The 18,755-nt window shown below is 42.3% G+C and overlaps 1 protein-coding gene across 2 annotated transcripts; it reads right to left on the bottom strand.

The window, feature by feature from the left end:
- Nucleotides 1-6,882: 6,882 nt before the first annotated feature.
- On the bottom strand, nucleotides 6,883-18,355 carry LOC118512830. Of its 2 annotated transcripts, none has more exons than XM_036057862.1 (3): nucleotides 18,290-18,355; nucleotides 8,185-8,520; nucleotides 6,883-8,116 (listed from the first exon to the last, which is right to left on the bottom strand). In XM_036057862.1, exons 2-3 carry the CDS (start codon nucleotides 8,318-8,320, stop codon nucleotides 7,554-7,556), a joined length of 699 nt encoding a protein of 232 aa, XP_035913755.1. In that variant the 5' UTR covers nucleotides 8,321-8,520; nucleotides 18,290-18,355; the 3' UTR covers nucleotides 6,883-7,553. The 2 variants fall into 2 exon arrangements, with proteins under 2 accessions (XP_035913755.1, XP_035913754.1); XM_036057861.1 differs by lacking the exon at nucleotides 18,290-18,355 and adding an exon at nucleotides 11,785-12,254.
- Nucleotides 18,356-18,755: the final 400 nt, after the last annotated feature.

Here is an 18,755-nt window from a genome sequence, read left to right as displayed (position 1 = left end):
TGGCAAACGCCAGTCGTTGTAGGACCAAAGTAGAAGAAATATACCAGATGGTTATAATTATGAAGAATAAGAACAAAAAAACGAATTCAAGGAAGATTTTTTAACTATGCGAAAATATATGCTCTAGTTGTGATATCATCTGAAAACGAGACCCGTGAGCTTCGGATGCTAAAACTATTTTATCCTAGTGAAATCAGCTGTAATCTGTTGTAATATTTTGATTTTCCATAAATTTGATTATAATTACATAATGGACCAATATTTGAGGTTTTTTTTTGCATCTGTAGGACTATTTGCTATTGATTAGCTGATTAGCGTAATGCCGATTTCATACTTTAAGGCGTTGTTTATTCATGCTCTAAGTAAATGCTGTTTCGTTGCGAACATAATCAATTCTATAATCCTTTAATGATTGAAATCGCTCTCAAATGTATTATTTTTAATGTAAATGCAATGAACTTAATGAATTATGAACATTTAAAAATAATTTAGCTTCATTAAAACTTCCTACGTGGGACTCTTTCTGCAAACATCACTTTTACTGAAAGATTTTTTTCCATTGGCATGTCTTCTCGAACGTTAGCGATGGCGTGTTGTAACGGCCAGCCACCCAGTTGAATCTTCTCACCTTGATCTGCCTACCATTCTCACTCGGCAAACAAATCCGTACACCACACATCCATAGTGCACTGAGCCACAGCCGACAGACCGCTGATCGAACCTCGTTTTTTTTCCTGCGCTCCGATAAAGCAGGTCGATAATAATGTTAATGCTTTCGTACGCACAACAATTATCAGATCGCACAGTTTTCGTCCTCCCGTGTGTTGGGCGCGTGCACGCACAACATGTTTGCCCGTCTCGGCCGTAGGGTTACAAGCCCTAGATACAGGGTGGGGGGGGGGGGGGGGAGAAAAACTGGAAACAGCGTCGGTAACGACGCGTTGGTGCTGCGTTGTACAATTGTAAAACGGCACGCCGTTCGATCTCGGAAGTAGCTCGATCTGGTCACGCATTATCTAATGGGAAACCGGTAGGGACATGCTTCGGAGGTTGGATGCTTTAGTTTCCCGTCCCGCAGACAAAGAAGGAGGTTCGACCGTTTTGTGGGTCAGTCTGGTTCCGATACACTTTTTTTCGAGGCCATTCTCCGAGTTTGGTGCGGGGCGAAAACCAGCTGCAGGTGGAACAGTTGATGTGTTGCAACTTAATAGAAGAGAAGATTCACTTCTTGTTGGATTTGGTTTCAATGTTTGCAAATCATTGTGACTTTATTAAGCGCCTTAAAGTGGATACAATTTGTTGTTCAAAATCACGAAGACAGTGTTATCCAATAGGATCACATAGTCAAATTCCAGCAAGATAAGCAATTCCTGTCCGCGGCTGGAGCAAAACCGCGCTGGCAGAATTTAAATTAGCCGCACACTCATTACACGCTTTGAATTTGCTGCAAACCGTCAACATTCGGTATGATAAAGTGGCAAGGTGTGGATTTTCACCTGAAACTCATCGAAAACCTGATCGAGTGTTTCGTTTGATTGGACTGAACTGAGATTAATTCAATCTGTCCCAGTTGATCGTGAAACTTGCCGGATCAAAGCCGGAGACGGAGAGAGAAACGGCGGTCGCCAAACGATCGAACGACGAAATGATTACGATGTCCAAAACATGGTTAGCTTCTGCTTGAAAGTGAAAGTTTGGAATTCGTGGTCGTGATCGTGGAAGATTGAATGCGAAGCGAGCGGACGATCGAGAAGAGGATCATCGGATTTGGTCGAGACTGTTGAATCGGTTAATGGTGTCTCATTAAATGGATGAGTTATTTAGAGGAAGATTAGAAATATTTTTAGAGAATATACGATCATTCCATTACGGTGAACTAACTTAATCAATAAATTTGCTATTCTCGATGTTCAGATAAAAAAAAACCTAAGAAAGGAAGTAATGTTGGTCGCAAAAGAAATTTACTGCAATTAATAATGCACACAAACATTGTTGTCCTGCCTGAGGGGTGAAATGTAGATAGGTCGTTAGCGTCGTCACTCGATCGCGTCTTGTGCTTTGTTTATTTTCTTTCGCATCTCGCAAGCAATTATGTTCCACACCGAGCCGTACCCTATTCACCTTCAAACGCACGTAGACTAATGAAGGGCATGAATTTAGAAGGACAAAGAAAGGCACAAGAAAAGAAGCAAAAAGCTTCCAATATCCAGCTATTGCAGAAAAAAAAATGGAAAGCCCGCCATTGGTGGTAAATGGTCAGTGGCGAAACGGCAAAACGGCGTGGTAAATTATCGAATTAGTGGCATCACGTGGTACATACCGTTTATCAGTGGGTATTGTGATAATGCACTTTCGGTTTTGTTGTTTGTTTTTTTCCATGCGAAAATGCAACCACGATCTATTCGACTGGACTTGGTTGTTTGTTAGTTTTAACTGGTCATTGGGGTGGGATTTTTCTTTCGTTGCGTTACTCAAACTCATCTGCACATTGGTTTATGCAACAAGCGCAAGTGCAGGGTTTTTTTTTAATCTCACTCTCGCCTAAAGCTTTAATCGTATTTGTTAGACGAGCGCGAGAGAAGAGATAATTGAGAAAGGGTACGAGTGGTGGTGGAAACGGTAATGTCCAGTGTATTACTTTGTGGATCATAAGGTTTTCGTAGCGTTTGTTGTCCAGCATGGAGCTGTAATGCGATTTTAATTGCAGAAAAGGGAAAGCTCGGTCAGCGGCTGATAACGATAGGGAAAATAGGAGACGCCTGGTGTTGATTACACCTGCGGTGATTTGCTTGATAAGCCTACTAATTACTCTAATACTGGAAATCTTCGCATCACAATCAATTGTAAATAAAAAAGTTGATGCTAATCTTCTTCCTTGGCACTATAAAACCTTGAAAGGTGACTTGATTTTACCTGCAGCCCTGCGAATGGGGAGGAGGTCTGGATGAGATTTGAACCCCTGGTCCTCCTGTGTGAAGATCGGAACGGATGTCGTCCCCGCCGTCGGACCGCCCCAGTTGTTGATGATAATGTTTATTTAGGAAAGACTTCAATTTTAAATATAGAATTGAATTATTGTACAATAGCAATATCGCATCGAATGATTCGACAAGCATCGAATGATTGGAGGTGTCAAAGCGAGTGGAAATCATTTTCAAAAATAATTTTATCCCTCTAGGTCTTGATCAGTGGAGAAATAATCTCCAAGGTCCTAAGGGAAATGAAATGCAGGGACTTTCCTATCAAATCTGCTGACCGGGGAGCTCTTTCTTTGGCAGAAATGGCAGGCATGACCTTAGGAGGCGCTAGGTCAAAGAAGAGGAAGAAGATATGATCGATCTTTGACCATAACTTTACTTTGAAGTAGATATGAATAGCGATACAACTCACGGAACTACAATCAACGCTTTGTTCAGTCTATCACTTAAATCTCAGACAGGAGACGTCGCATGTCTTGAAGATCTTCGCTATGGAAGGTTATAGCCGATCCAACTAGGAGTCGAACAGTAGAGATTATCCTAAATAAAACGGGCATCGCAATATAGAAGCCCATATGAAGAAGAATGCTTGTTTAAGGAGATCATATTTGTCGTTCGATGATATGTACAGTGAAGAGTATCCAGTAGTAGTTACTACCATCATCTAACATTATTAAACCGATTTTTCCGATGTGCTAGAGCCTTATTTTACCAAAAGATTACTGTCGTTTCGTTAAAAGCTTAAAAAAAACTTGCTTACAACTACTACATTCTTCGTAGCTATAATTTCTTATATATTCTTTTAAGACACTTTTATAAGAACACCCAGGAGGGATATTATAGAATTTTGGGAGATTTCACATTAAGCGGTTTAGTTTAAGATCATTCGTTTAAGTTAAGGGTTCTAGGCATAAATATCGCTCTTGAGAACTCCCTTTAACCCTCCAGGAAAATAAAAACAAAATATTCTTCTGTTAATAATAATTGCATACATTGTCAATTGTTTAAGCATGACGAGTATCACGAAACGATGCTTAGTAGCATTCAAAAATAACTTAGCTTGTAATTCGATCGAGCATCAAAGCTTGAGGGACCATCCGTCGCACAGTTCCGAAATCGGTCAGAAGGGTCATTTAGATTACTCATCTCGCGGACAGTGCAGCAGTAGAATCCTTTCCCCATTTTTTCTGTCTTTAGCTTTCCTTTACTCAATTCGATATGCCGTTCTCCATAGGCACCGTGCAGCTCCATTGCTGTCACTAGGCCCGTTACGCTGAATTAGGAAAACACACACACAGTGAGGACCGCCATATTCCAACTAACCAGACATAAATTTCCTACGAATAGATCCTGTGAGAGCCTGGTTAAGAAGAAAAGGTAAGCAAAACTCTAATCGACCGTTAATCTTCCGCACCTTCGGCTGTGCGCCGGTGCATGTTGCGGCGTTTTTCCAACCCAGGACGGAAAGTGTCCATTTCGTGCTCAGGTTTCAGGCTGGGGCTTGGCGGGTTGTTCGGCAGGTTGTCAGCCACAGCGAAACACCGTGAACCGTACTGGCAAGATTTGAAAGTGGGATTCAATGTGATGAAGAAGAGGAACACAGCAAGACAAGATTTTTCCACGACTTGCCTACACCGGTGACATCGAGCGAATGAAGGAAACGTTCATGCCGAGGTCTCATCTTCCCAAGGTGAGGTGCAGTAAGTAAGGTCAGGGACAGACGAATCACAATGCTTCAGTGATGCAAAACGGGCGGACATTCCCGGCACAACATCCCGCCGCGTGTGTTCTTCGCGAAGTCGGTGGGATGACACGAATGAAAAATCGTGTCTCCCTCCCACCGAGCTGCGTTTTTGTGGTGGCCTCTTGGGAGAGCCCTTTTTCAGAATCCAATAAGGCGAAGATAGGTGAATAAGGTTACCAGCTGTAAGACATTAGGACAGGCCTCAGCTCATTGGTGCTCAGGGCTACTGATCGCGTGTGTGCTGGAGTGGATTTTTGCGGTAGAAAGCGAAATTATTGCCAGCTTTGGGGAGGTCGCACGGAGACTCACTATCGCGAAAAACCCTACGAACGAGCGTCCGGTGGCTTCATTAATATTCAGCGGATGATGTGATGGTGATGACGATCCGTTTCCGTTTTCCGCCAGTCTCGCACCATCCGTTCGCTCGCTAATGCGTGTTCGCTTTTGTGTGTCCAGGTTTGAGGTTTTGCATGTTGTCATATTGATCGTGTCGCTTTGCCTAGGCATAGTGGTAGTAGTGGTAGTGGTTTTTTTTCTACAGCATTCCTTTAAATGCCCAATCTCCACTCAGCATGGAAGCGTGGATTTTAGTGGATTGGTGGAATCACAAAGCGTTGCCTCCTGTGCGATTCGTAAGGAATTTTCCACCCATCCACCGATAGTGTTTCGCTGCTGTTTGCCACCGAACCGAGAGAAACCCTCATTCGTACACATTGCTGCACGAAGATGCACCGGGTGGAAAAACTATTGTCAGTGTGTTTGATGCTAATCACCGCCGGCTCAATCGATATGATTTGCGGCACCGCGCCACAATCCTATTCCCTTGCAAGCTCAATCGATAACGAGCTAAGCTTGGTTGGTTGTTGTGGAATGCTTAAAAAGCGTCGGAAAACAGGCGCGGAGGCCCTTTCTTTCGCAGTGACAGTACGTCAAGTGGTGCTCAATGGAAGGTTAATGAAATACGTTTTCATTAGGTGCTTTCTTGGTGGCAGCGGTGTGGAGCTTGAGCCGTTTCTTTATTATAAGTATTGTGGGTGAATTATTGAGTGATGTGAGGGTTTTTGTTTGCGGAGATGGTGTGCATAAAGCAAATTGTTTGTAGGACAAAGTTAGGGTCATGCAGTGATACCAGTGAGAGTGATAAACAATGTGCAACATTGTTTAAATCTGTAGAGAAATTAATTACAAAATGTTAAACTTAAGAAAGACTATTGGCCACAAATAAATGCAAGCTTAACAAACAACTAATTTAAAGTCAATGAACCTAGACAGTTACAACAGTTACCAATGAAGTTACAACAAAATGTATAAAAAATAACACTTAAGTTTAAAATTTAACAAACTATTAGTTAGTAAAAATAAAGAACCAAATATCAATACCTACAGGGAGCTGAATTATGTATTGCCCCTTCAAGGGTTAAATTTTCGCTCAAATGGCTAAACGCCTGCAAGGTATGCAATCTGATGCTACTCTCATGAATTGTTGCTAGGCGCCAATGGGACTCATTAAAAATCCATTTTCTCCATTTTTTAATCACTAAGCATTGATTTTATAACGATTTCAAGAAATTGGATGTTATTTGTTTATGTTTTATTTCATGTGTACTTAACTGTTAATAACAGCTGGAAAAATCCTTTTGCTATAAACATTTCAAACGTCACGAACACCTTGCCGGTGCCCTATTTGCATTACAAATCGTTCTGCCCATCGGTATCTGCATCCGTTATGTAGCGTTTTTATTTCTTCTAGTCATACTTCACCTACAGGAGAAAAAAAACGGAAATGGAACAACCAATTCCCATCCATGACTGATGTGTCTGAATTCGCCAGACAGGCGTAGAAAAAATTATGCCGACTGCCGAAAGACAGTGCCAGCTACTCCCAACTTTGGGTGAATGAGGAACACATCTGGGCAAAAAAAAAGAAATCATCCCCCCAACTGACATCATTAATTAGGCGAAATTCACTGGACCCAATAAACCAGCCCGAGATGAGCTAAACCTAGCTGATGCCCCCGTGTATGGAATACCCCAGGGAACTTCTCGCCAGGATTTTTTTTGTACTTTTCTACCTTTAGTGAGGCAGATAAATCATTCGGGGAATGTTATTACACTTTTTCTTTCGAGAGAGAAATGCAAAAGAAGCAAACAACCGGGAGGTTAGGAAAATTGTTTGCTTCCCTTTACTCGGGGATAACTTCCATATCGATGCGCATGACCGAAGGCATGTTGGCACACCGCCATTAGGTGTGGTGGCTTCCCCGGTATGTCTAGGTATCAGTTTTTATTGCCCTTATCTTGAAGCGCCTACAGCACAAACGAACCCATTAGCACACGGAGCTTTTGTCGAGTTAGGTTGTTATGGTTGGTGCCTGCTGGTCAAAAAAACCACTTTGGCACGTGTCTTCTCCATTCACTGGTTCGTTCATCTGCTTCATTGCATTCATTCGTTTCGCTCGAGTAAGGATGGCCTTGAAATCTATCTATCGCATCGTTAAGCTTAAAGATTAATCAGATCCTAAGTACGCTGAGCTAATTGAGAGCAGCCCTCATAGAGTACAGTAAACAAAATACCTACAATGGAATTAAATAATATAGTACAAAGGTTTTGTGGGACAGGCAGACAGGCAGGCAGTTCCCGGTGGAGTCCAAATTTCACTGAGCTCAAATGAATAGAAAATGGCCCTATTTTTCCTGACGGTCTTGTACGCCAAATTCAATTAGGCTGAGACCCCATTGTGCGTTGGGAACGTTGAGGTGTTTAGTGGAGGGAAGTCTTGTTGGTTGTGTTTTTGGCATCACTAGATCCATGGTTCCTGGCGGACCGTTCCCTATCGTCCATTCCGGTTCAGCTGTCTCCATTGTGCGTAGATCTGATCGAGCTTATCCCGATCGGAGATTAGAATTTTCGGATACAGTTTCTCATCCCTATCGGTCGCTGCTGGGACGTAGATGGGGTCGGCTACGGTATCGCTTCGTGACCGGTGAGCTGCCTGATGGTAGGAGTTAAGAACCGGTGGTCCATAGCTTGGGAATACGTTTGGTGCTGTATGCTGCAGAGATGCTATCGGTGGCGCATGATCAAACTCTAGCGGTACACTCCCATGCTGCACGTACCCATCGTTGTGGATATGCACGTGGATATTCTTATCGGACCAACCACCACCGGCACTATAGCCACCGTAGTGTTCGTGCGAGTGTTTCGTCTTGAAGAAGGCGATCACCTTTGCCATCGCTAGGCCAATGTTGATCATCAGTATGGAGACGCCGACGAACAGTGTCTTCAAGCTGATCGCTACCAGGAAGGTGAGCAGTGTCTTCATAACGCCCAGGAAAAACATCACCGGAACGATCATTGCCTGCAGTCGTCTGATACGTCCGAATGTCCGAGACTCTGCGCGGGGAGCATCAAGAGCATGAATAATCAGTGAACATTGGCTTGGATGAGTGAGCAATGCTTACCAGCGATATCTGTTCCAGAGTGACGTTCCTCCGTCGAAAGGCTAGCGGCTTCGGCAGTGATCGTTAGGGTGATTGTGAGCAGTAGGAGTGAGGCGCCTGTGAGGTACCATCTTCGTGACGTGGTGTGATGATACATCCTGCTCTGGTTTTTTGGACAGCTCCTTGTGATTCCTTTCTTCAGCTTCGTCCAGCAAAACCCGAAGCGTTCCTTTCACTGGACACCAAAATTTGAATGCCTTCACAAAAATGATCTTGCCACCGCCAGCATCAGCCGTAGACTGATCGTATCTTCGCGAATCCGATCGGACAGCTGTCCCGGACCCTCTCGTCTGACGTCTGCAAATGAATCCGAAATGAAAGTATTACAATGGGAAAGGAACCGTTTTGTTAGTGTGTGGTGGTGGGCTTGATGCTGTTAAAACCGCACGATAACGACCGAAGAAAGTGCTCTAGAATCAAAAGTTGTTGTATCGATCCGACCGAGCGCCGGTTGTACGAAGGTGTGTTGTTTTTCACTGTTTGATCGAGTTGTAAAATGCGTTGTTGTGAGGCTTGGATGTGCAAAAAGGTAGCACGAAGAGAAGACGTGCGTGCGGTACGTGCGGTTTCTGTTTGTTTTTTTGGCGTTCACAGTGGAACTCAGTATCCGGATACAGGCAATTGCTAGGGGGGTTGGTCTTTCTTTTGCAGATTGTGCGATGCAATTGGGGAGGTTTTGTTGCTGTTTTGTTCGTGTTCGGATTGCAATATGAGTGAAAGTCCTGACGTGATCGAATTCTGGTGTCTGTGTGTTTTACATTGTTTTTAAAGCCGACGCGGTGGAGTTGCAGCTGGCTGCAGACAATTACTAGCCTCGTGATGCATTCTTCGCTCTCTCTCTCGTCGACCGCATCAATGATGGGTGGTTGATGGTTGGTGAAAGATTTTATGGTTGAAGAGCGTTGCAGAGTAATGCGAGTGTGCGATTGCAAATGCCGGAGACGGAGAGGGTGTTAATGTGTGTCAGTCGGTTACTAAAACAAATGGTCTTTTGCATGGCATTTGGGTGATTTCTAGATGATTTTTTCCAATTGATCAACTTTGACAATTTGTTCTTCAGAAGAAGCTAAATTCACATTTGATATAAGAAGGTCCCAAGTTTACTGGTGAATCAAAATTATAAGTATTGAAGTTGGATGTTGTCGGATGAGCAAGAGATAGTCGTAGCCATATGACTTCCTAGTAGCAAGATCAGATTATCGAGTTCAGTCCAGTTTGACAGTCTAGTTTATCATAACAAAGCCAACAATACTTAGCAGGTCTTAAGGAATTTACGAAGGACTTTACGAAGTTAGGCGTAAAATCAAGTCACAGAAAGTCGGAAATGACAGGCCGAGACCTCTCGAAACTGAACTGACCAATGAAGCTAATATTCCCTGCAGACATTTTCCGAATATTTAAAAGTCCTATTCCAATCTTGAGCACTTTTGAAAGCCTTTCAAATCCCCGAAAGCGAACCATTTAACCATCGACCACCACTTAAAACATCAAACCATAATGACCTGCTTCGCGCGGGTGCTCCAGTTTGGACTCGACCTGCCACAAAACGGCCACCCTTGTTTACACTCCTCAAAATGGGCCTTCCACCCCACCCTTGGGATGGGGTGAAGTGTGTAAACACACCTGTCCACATTTCCGGGAAGCTTAAATTATGTGCCTCATCGGGCATTTACCGATAAATGGTGGCCCACCGCTCATGTACCGGGAAGACCATTTGAAAGTGAAAAGAAATCGTTCACCTCATCATCATCAGTAACACTGGCTGCTGTGCCCTCGTGTGTCCACGTGTGTCGCCCCATGACAAAGGTCGAGAAAATGTACGGTTGGTCGTATTGCTTTTAAAACTGTTCAGGCCCTATCGCCCGGCCGAAGTAGAATGTAAATTGTAGTGAAATCGAAACCCTTTTGCTGACATGAATGACTGACCCATCTGAAGGCGTTTTACGGTGGCGGTGTTGTGATGACAGGCATGTGTATAGCGAATCATGTCACCGGCAAGTGTTGCAGGCTAATGTGTGTGCTTTGTTCCTTTTGCTTGCTTTGGCCAGATTGATACGGGTGAGGGACTGAAGGAAAAAAAACATTTGAAAGCGATCGTAGGGTGTAGGGATAAAGAGAGAGAGAGAGAACAAAGAGCAAATCGAATTGAGGGTGGAATTGAGTTGTTATTTTCAGACCTCGGCGATAATTGTGAACCATCAGGAAAAGGAGAATCTAGACGAGCATGACTGAGCATGAAAAGAGGGCTTCATTTTCTTCTGGCGCCTTGGAACTATAACTACACGAGATCTTGGCTTACAATGTCTAGCTTTGTTTGACCTTATCCAATCGTAGCTGAGTAACCGAAAAAGATCGAAGATGAAAAGATCGAACAATATTTGCTCTTTGTCTTGGGAAAATCCTACAAATTCTTTAAAATTCAAAGATTGTGACACACTTGGCACACCCAATAATGTTACTGAATCACTGAACCCATTATCTTCCGATGGCTGCCATTCAAATTAGTTAATTCATTGTTCACCGCAGCCGCCCTGGTAACGGGATAAAAGCCGCCCGGCGGAAGGTAAACTCACGGTCAAACTGGCCAAACACCTTGATTTATGTTTCCGCAGCAGCAGATCCCATCGATCGCACCGGATTACTATCCGGACCAATATCTTTCCCAATCGACCATAACATCCATGAAACCCACTTCGACTGTGGGATCGAAAGAAAAGCTAAACGGTACAACGGAAAGGTTTTAGGGGCTGTGTGTGTGTGTGATACAATTCCCCAGGGCGTGTTATGCAATTTAATCGATCGGTCGAATCGATCGGTCCGTTATCGAATAATGATCAGGGCGCTACAGAGCCTTCAAGGGTCGTGTTTATTACTGAGAATATGAAGTACTAGACATTCTAGCGAGTCATCGGTTGGTTCTACTGCTTGTATTAATTATTCTTAATCACTGGGTCATTGGTGATGAATATTCAATAGTTTATGGCGGGTTATCATGTTTATTGGGTATTTGTAACGTTACTGTTTTATTATGTTGCAAAACTGATCCCATGTGTTGATTACTGTGAAGCGAGCACTGTTTTAACACTGTTCACTAGCCTTGCTTCTTTAACTGTCTTTAGTCTTCTTTATTCTTTAGTTAGTTTTTATGTTTCCCAAGATTTTTAAAAGGCTTTTATTTATCCTTATCAAGATCTACATTTTTTCCTATTTATTAGGGCTGAACTGGCCATATTGCTGATTATTCAAGATCTACTTTATCATTGAAAATCTTGGGGCGGTCTGTTGGATCTTAAGACAACTGTCACCATGATTAAATCTACGCCCTGATCGACATCTAATATCAATTATACTTAAATTGTCTGGATTGTGTGTTATTCCAAATTCGCTTGGTGTTTTAAACTGGTGACACTTGTTTTATGGCCTGAAACACTCGTCATTGCTATACTCTCCGCTTACTGTCTTCTCTTTAAATGATTTTACAAATAATTCCATTCAATATTTAAACAGCAAACAGTGACCACAAATCACCACGGCAACCTGACACTGATGGCTTTTACTCACCCCAAACCTAGTGTGCTAATTCCACCGGGATTAAACTGCGGCCAAACAACCAAAACGGCTTTTGAATGCTTTTCGGGAAACAGGGAATTACTACTTCCACCGCATCTCCTCAACAACACTGAAGCAGCTCACTGGCGCACAAAAGCAACCCGTTTTCAGTCCAATGGCAAAACGATGAATCAGAGCCACATTTGACACGTTTTTGGTGTACGAACAACAGTTTATAACCACAGCGGCGATTTTCGGGACCGACCAAACGCACCCGGACACAGGGACGTTTTCGCAAAACCAAACCGCTTGAAAACTGAACGCAAACTGAGCAGCCCCTTTCTGGTGCCCGAACATGGTTCGATCTTCTCCGACGCCTCTTTCTTTACACGGCTGGCTCGGTGAGCACGCATTTCGCTCAGCCCGCGATTAGCCGTTCCGTTGCGTTAGGGGTGAGCGCCGGTCGGTTTACTTTCTTCGAGTGACGATGGTGTGGCTGAGTTCTGGTCACGCGGAGGCTGGCTCGTGAAAGCATTCCAGCTGTGGTGGCACGTGCGCCAGAAGTTAAGCTCCAAACGCCACCGAACGCTCGGCCGGCTCGGATCGTGAGTGAAGGTAAGTTGGCTGAGTTACTACGACGGGCGATGGACTGGCGTGGCGGGTGAATGGGACGTTGACTTTCTCCAAAGGTGGCGTAGTAGCGTGAAGCGGTACACGAAGCTGGTGCCGGTCGATCCACCCAGGAGCATTGTGTGGTAGATTGCTGGCCTTTTCTCAATTTGTTGGCCTTTTCTTGCTTACATTTGACATGTCAGAGCAGGCAATGGCATGTCTTTAGCACTTCCTCTAACTGATTTGCACAACATTACATCGATTGCAAGACAAAACAAAAACATTGGAAAGAAATATTGGCAGTCCCATTTTCCACTCATTAATATATTTTATGATATTTACAAACTTTAGGAAATACCTTAAAATCATTCGAAATTTTCCTTTCATTGTACAAGGACTTATGTGTCAAGGACTTAGTAGATAAAGCATACAAAAAAAAAATTAGTTGCGCCTGAAAGTATGCAAGTGACATAAAGAGTAATTTGAATAACGATGGCTAAACATTCTGAAATGGTTTGGGTTTCAGTTGTTAAAACTTATCAAAACTGAAACAAATATGTTTGAAGACCTTAGTTAAAATATCTGAATGTAATTAACCCTACGTGGATGGGATAAGTAAGTAAGTAAGTGAGTAAGTAAGTGTTATAAGTAGGTTAAGATTTCGAAATAGAAAGAAACAAAAAGAGCATACCTTTTACAATATTTTTCCTTGTCGTCTTTTTCCAGAAGCTTACATTAGCTGAGTGTCAGTGCTTAAGAAAAAAAGGTTAAGTAAAGCAAACTGCATGTGTTGGCTGAGTTTTTCCTGATTACAACGCAGTCTCTTTATCACTCGCTGACCACGACACTCACTCTCACTCTCAAAAGACGCTAAACTGGCGAAGCCCAGAGATGAGTTTCCAACAGATCTACAGAGCTTTCCGTATAACAACGACAACTTTTCACCTTGTCAGAGGGTGTTTTTTCTTCCCTCCCTGGTAACCTACATAAGAAGTTACCGTTCCACTATCGGTGGTGGTGTATAATTTCGTGATCATCTATGAGCGTGCCGAAGCGTGAGAGAAATCTTCTCTACCCCAGCGAGTGAACAGTCCCCAGCCAACGGCCCACGTCTAGGGCGCTCAAGAATTACGTCAAGCTAGGGAATCTATTGCACGGTACGGGTTGGATTACAGCACACGATGGTTTCGTCTGTTTCGGTGTTTCTATTCCCACCGGAAACTTCCCTACAGCCAGGTTAGTGTGTTTCCGATTGCTTAAGCGATAGCATTTAATTCCCTTTTCTTGCCGAGAGCAGCTTGCCGTAGCTTCGTGGCAGTTAGTGGAATTGACTAATGGTTTAATCGATGAAGTAATCGATGACAAATCGCAGAAGCTGAAAATCGTGCCGGATGACAACTTGGCAGTCATTAGTCGATCGGTTTTTGGGGACTTTTACTCTCATTGGAAGTGCCGATGGACAATCTTCCGTGCATCTACCGGATGTCGGAAGCAGGTTTGATCGCTCCATGAAACGTATGATCAATCACTTTCCCTTCGTGTCGCAGTTACCGTTCCGTCAGTCGTTATTGCTTTGCTACAATCGAAGCCAATCGAGATCGAAACCGCCCGAGAAGGTGGATGAGATAATCGGTTGATAATTTTGAGGTGAGTACGCTAATTGAGGGAAACTGCCGGTTCAAAGGTTTCACTTTCAGACGCTTGCGAGTGAGTGAATGTGTTTTTAGGTTAGTGTTGTTGTTTCTTTGCTTTCTTTGTGCATTCCTTCACGTGGGATGGGTCTTACACGAGCGCACGTCGATCAATCGATCGTACTCAGTCCCGGATGGAACGAAACTGTACATTATTCGCCTGTGTTTCTACTTCACTTGCTTTATTGTGGAGTCTTTTATGTTTCTGTTTTTCTTTTACCTCTCCCTGTAAGATTGTTTGATGCTTGCTGCTGGGAAGATGAGTAACTACCGGTCAGCATTGTGACGAGTGGCGCACGCGAAATATGTAAGTGAGATGAATGAATGAATGTGATTAAACAATTAGAGCAGCGTGCCATCCGGTCGCGTGAGATGATATTATGTTTTCGGGAGGTTTAGGGTGTTGTGAAAAGGAACAGCATAACTTTGTTTTTTGCTGTGCTGAGCACATAATGGAAACACCCTAAATGAGGGCGGTGAAAAACTAAGCTACGAGGTCAAACATGGTTGGGCTAAATTTGGCGGGGTGTGCATACTTATACCGACTATAGGAAACACGGGTAGTAGTAATAGAAAATATGTTAAAGGGTCGGAATTAATAAGGAGAAAAAAAATGTTCAAAGTTTTTTTACTTTACTTTTTGTATTCATTCAGAGCTTTTTTGTAACATTTAATTGGCCAAAGAAATGAACAATTTAAATTGTTTTAATTTATTCCTAATAAAGTAACGCATAGGGCGACCCGGTGGTGGAGGCGAAAACGGCGCCGGTCTTCATACGGCAGGACCGAAATTCAAATCCCATCCGGACCGTTCGCCTGTAGTGAGGAATGACTATCCAACTAAGTAGTTATCATCAAATCTAGTAAGCCAGAAATGGCACGCTTAATCTTTAAGAGGTTGTTAAACCAAAGACGAAGAAAAAGCAAGTGAAGTAGCTCTAAATTAAAATAGAGAGTGAAAAACGAATTTTTTGTTTATTGAGTAGTTTATAAAAAAAAACAAGCGAAGCGTTAATTTAAATCGTAACGACACCAGAGAAACGACAGATTCTTTTTTGCTTTTTTAAAGTAGATTATTCGATACAATCATAAGAATCATTCAACCCTACAAAACAGTAGAATAGAACAAAACAAGAGGAGATAGAAAGCAGTAGAAATACTTTCAACTGTACATCTTCAGAACTCAAAAGAATGAAAATGTTTCAAAGTTCATTAAGTGTATGAATAGGTATTTGAGAGTTTCATGGAAAGAGGAACATTAAACGCAAATAAAGAGAAGAAAAGGAAGAGGGAAAAAGAAAATGAAAACATGAAAACTTTTATCGATCACAGATCAAAGTGATAACGTTCATGTACAGAAATATCGGTACAAAGTACCTCATTTTTATCAACGTCATACCCAACTCGTAACCTACATCTGAACTCTCTACCCCTTTATCTACAATCAAGCCAATTTATACGCTATCCATCCAACTACAACTGGCTAGTAAACTTTTCGGTTCACCCTCTTCACACCTATGCCAGGCAGCCGAAATTGTCTGTTCCACCTTCACGAACCGCCCCCTTTACCACTGATGTTGCGCTCACATTCACACGCGTGTCCAATTTGCGTTAAAAACAGACGCCCTAACGCACGCACGCACGCATCGCGGCTCACCAAAACCGCGGTGCGTAGGTTTAAAGACGGGGAAGCATGGCCACCAGCATTACAAGCATAACAGCGCTGTTGCACACTATTTTTTTCAAGTTCACGATCAAGTTCTTTCGACCACATGATCGACGGTTCGTTCGTTGTTCTGTCAAGTGGAACAGCTGTACGGAGGATTTTTTTTTCGAAGATGAGATTCAAGCGGTTATTTACTCGTTATCACCATTTTTACCCTTCTGTTTTTCATTTTATTTTATAGTAGTGGAAATATAATTTCCTAGTTGGTGTCAAATTGATTGAAGAAGTATCAGAAGAAACATTTTCAAAGTACGGATACATGATCCAACAAACGATGACGTCAGCACGGTAAATGCAGAAAACTTGTCTCCTTTGCCAACCAACATAAACCGGTTGCCGATCGGTGACTCGCAGCACAGCCGGTGGTTTTGGAAATTTCCAAACTGTTTTGAATATTGAAACCAAGTCCAGAAACAGGTTTTTTTTTACTAACAGAGAAGGTTCAAAAGAGAGATTTAAGAGTACAAAAATTGGAGGCACATTTTTTGTGTGTGTGCGATTTATAGCAGATAACTCAAATGTCTTTTCAAGTGGATGCAGGTTTCTCTACGTTCGAGAGAAATGCGAAAGAAAACTTCGACTGCGTAGAGTTTGTACTTTGGCAACATTTACCCATAGCGTGCCCTTAAAACCGGCAAGCCGGTGCCCGTAACGCAACAATTACTGTCGACCCCGCCAACCAGTGTCCATGGGTATCAAAGGTCTCGGTGGTATATCGTGGTGGTACCACTTGGTAGTCAGCTGACGGTTCCAACCGGTTGACCTTCGACGGAAAAAAGCATTCGGTGACATTGAGCGTGATCGCTTAGCTTATCACCACCAGGACCGAACCGACGAACGCTGGTACGTCGCTGGTACAGTTTCGTTCGGCCGGGTTTGGTGAACGTTGGATGAGCGTTTTTGTGTAGGCCTGTGAACGTAATGCAGCCCGATGACATTGTAGGTGATGCATCTTGACACTACGCTGCTAAAGATCTATGGGAAGGAGGCGCAGAATTGAAAGACCTTTTGTGGTGATATAATTAAAACAAAAGGTTTCACAGAATGATTCGGTAGCATAAAATATTGAAGAGAATGGAGTTTTTGAGATATTCAACTGTAAAGCCTTGTAGCTTAATATAAATTCCAGATTTTAGTATGGAATAGAATGCTGCATTGCATTAATAGCAGTTGCCTATCCCATGAACTCTATTCGTTTTTGCTGTATAATATGTTCATAATAGCATTCAATGTTCATGTACTAGCCTGATTGAGTAAAGTAGTACTGATAACAATAAAATTGGATAATTTGGTGGTATGGTTGAGTTCAGAATATTATATAAAAAATTTGATTGGTTCCATGACTGTTCAAAAAAAGTTTTCGGAACTATTACATAGCATTGCTTGATTTTATAATTCCAGCATAGGTCATAGTAATAGTCAGTAAGATTTATATTTAAAATGATGCTCAAATGATAATACTTATAAATGAACTAGATATATTTTAAATTTATGCTGATCGTTAACAAAATATTAACTTCTTGTTGCTATTCTCTGTATTTTTTTATGATTCAAGTTTTGGGACTGTTCAATGCTTGAAAAAGACAATTATTTAATTAAAATTAAATTCAATATTTTAAAAACAAGTTCTACTACATTTATATTATTTCACGCCAAAGGAGGGCAAAAAGCAAGCTCTTTTCACTTCTTTGGTTTTACAGCATTTTTTTGTTCATTAGGCTTGATAGGACTTTGATGAAAATAAATATGCAGTTAATGTGAAAACTTCTCCTTCTGTGCTATAATCTCTGAAGGATTCGATCCACCATTTTTGACTTTCTGTGGCTTGACTGTTACTATTACTGGGTATTACTGGATTTGGGATTTGATACCCGGTCCTGCCGTTGGAATACCAGCAAGACCAGCTCTTCTTCTGAACCGGTTGCAGTCTGATAAATCTGATAATATAAATTCCGCTTGCTAAATAGATTGATCTAGATTTCAATTGCTAATCATAAAATTCATTACTAAATTTTTACATCTTTTTTACATCCTTTGGAAAACAGCACAATTAGACTTCGATATTAACACACACAAGGTATCTCATTCATCTAGAGTTTAAAGATCTACAGTGATCCTATGCTTTGTCAGGTCTTGGCTTGAGCAGCAAACGCTCTCGGGGAGAGTTTGGGGTACAGCAAAGATATGTTTTGTCAAGATTCTTGATTTTATTTTTCAACAATTTGGTACACTTCAGATACCTATTTTTTACTTTAAAGGGCCTGTTTCATTTTCTTAAATTTTTAATAAAATTTTTCCGAAAGCAAATGTACCTTTGTGTTTTTTTTTAAATTTAAAGCATTTTAACTCATCCTAACTAGCAAATCGGACAGGCTGTTTCCATTGACTAACAAAAAACTCATCATTACTTCAGTACAACATCAGATCAGGTACATCCACAACAGGTACTAGGTTATGAATCATTGGTAATTGAATGTTGCACACTTACCACGCTCGGTCAGGAAATAGCTTCAGCTTGAATCATCACCTATCACCTACGGACGTTTCACACAGCCGCCGTGAATGGAGTGGTCAGTACGCGTCACTCGGTTCAGGATGGTTAGCGCTGGACCATTACGATGTGCTAGCAGATATCACCTAACCTCTGACAGGCTATGTCTGGTTTGCAGAAACTGTACAGACAAAGCCTAGAAGAGGCTAGATTCGATCTGTTACGGGCTGTTTGCAAAGCAAGCTTATCAAAAGTAACCGTATAGTAACAAAACAGTGGGAAAAAAGTTACCACATGTGCAGAAAGCCAGCCTCTCATACACAAGGGCGGATAGTGGAGCGAAAACAGTTGGCGAAGAAAACGATCCACCCGTCGATGTCACAGGCAGCAAATGGCGCGTGAAACGCCACCAGAGAAACTGGTGCAAAACGGTCGAAAAGTCACACAGAATATCTAAAGCCAT

Source organism: Anopheles stephensi, chromosome 3, assembly GCF_013141755.1.
Source record: "Anopheles stephensi strain Indian chromosome 3, UCI_ANSTEP_V1.0, whole genome shotgun sequence".
NCBI lineage: Eukaryota > Metazoa > Arthropoda > Insecta > Diptera > Culicidae > Anopheles > Anopheles stephensi.
Note: the sequence above shows the minus strand (reverse complement) of the source record. Positions and strands in the feature narration are given on the sequence as shown.

What these genes read in the sequence shown, in the direction of transcription:
- LOC118512830 (XM_036057862.1), bottom strand. Translation starts at nt 8,320, where the DNA reads ATGTATCATCACACCACGTCACGAAGATGGTACCTCACAGGCGCCTCA. An exon ending in CTCTGGAACAGATATCGCTG is followed by an intron (nt 8,117 to 8,184) that starts GTAAGCATTGCT and finishes CTCCCCGCGCAG; the next exon opens with AGTCTCGGACATTCGGACGT.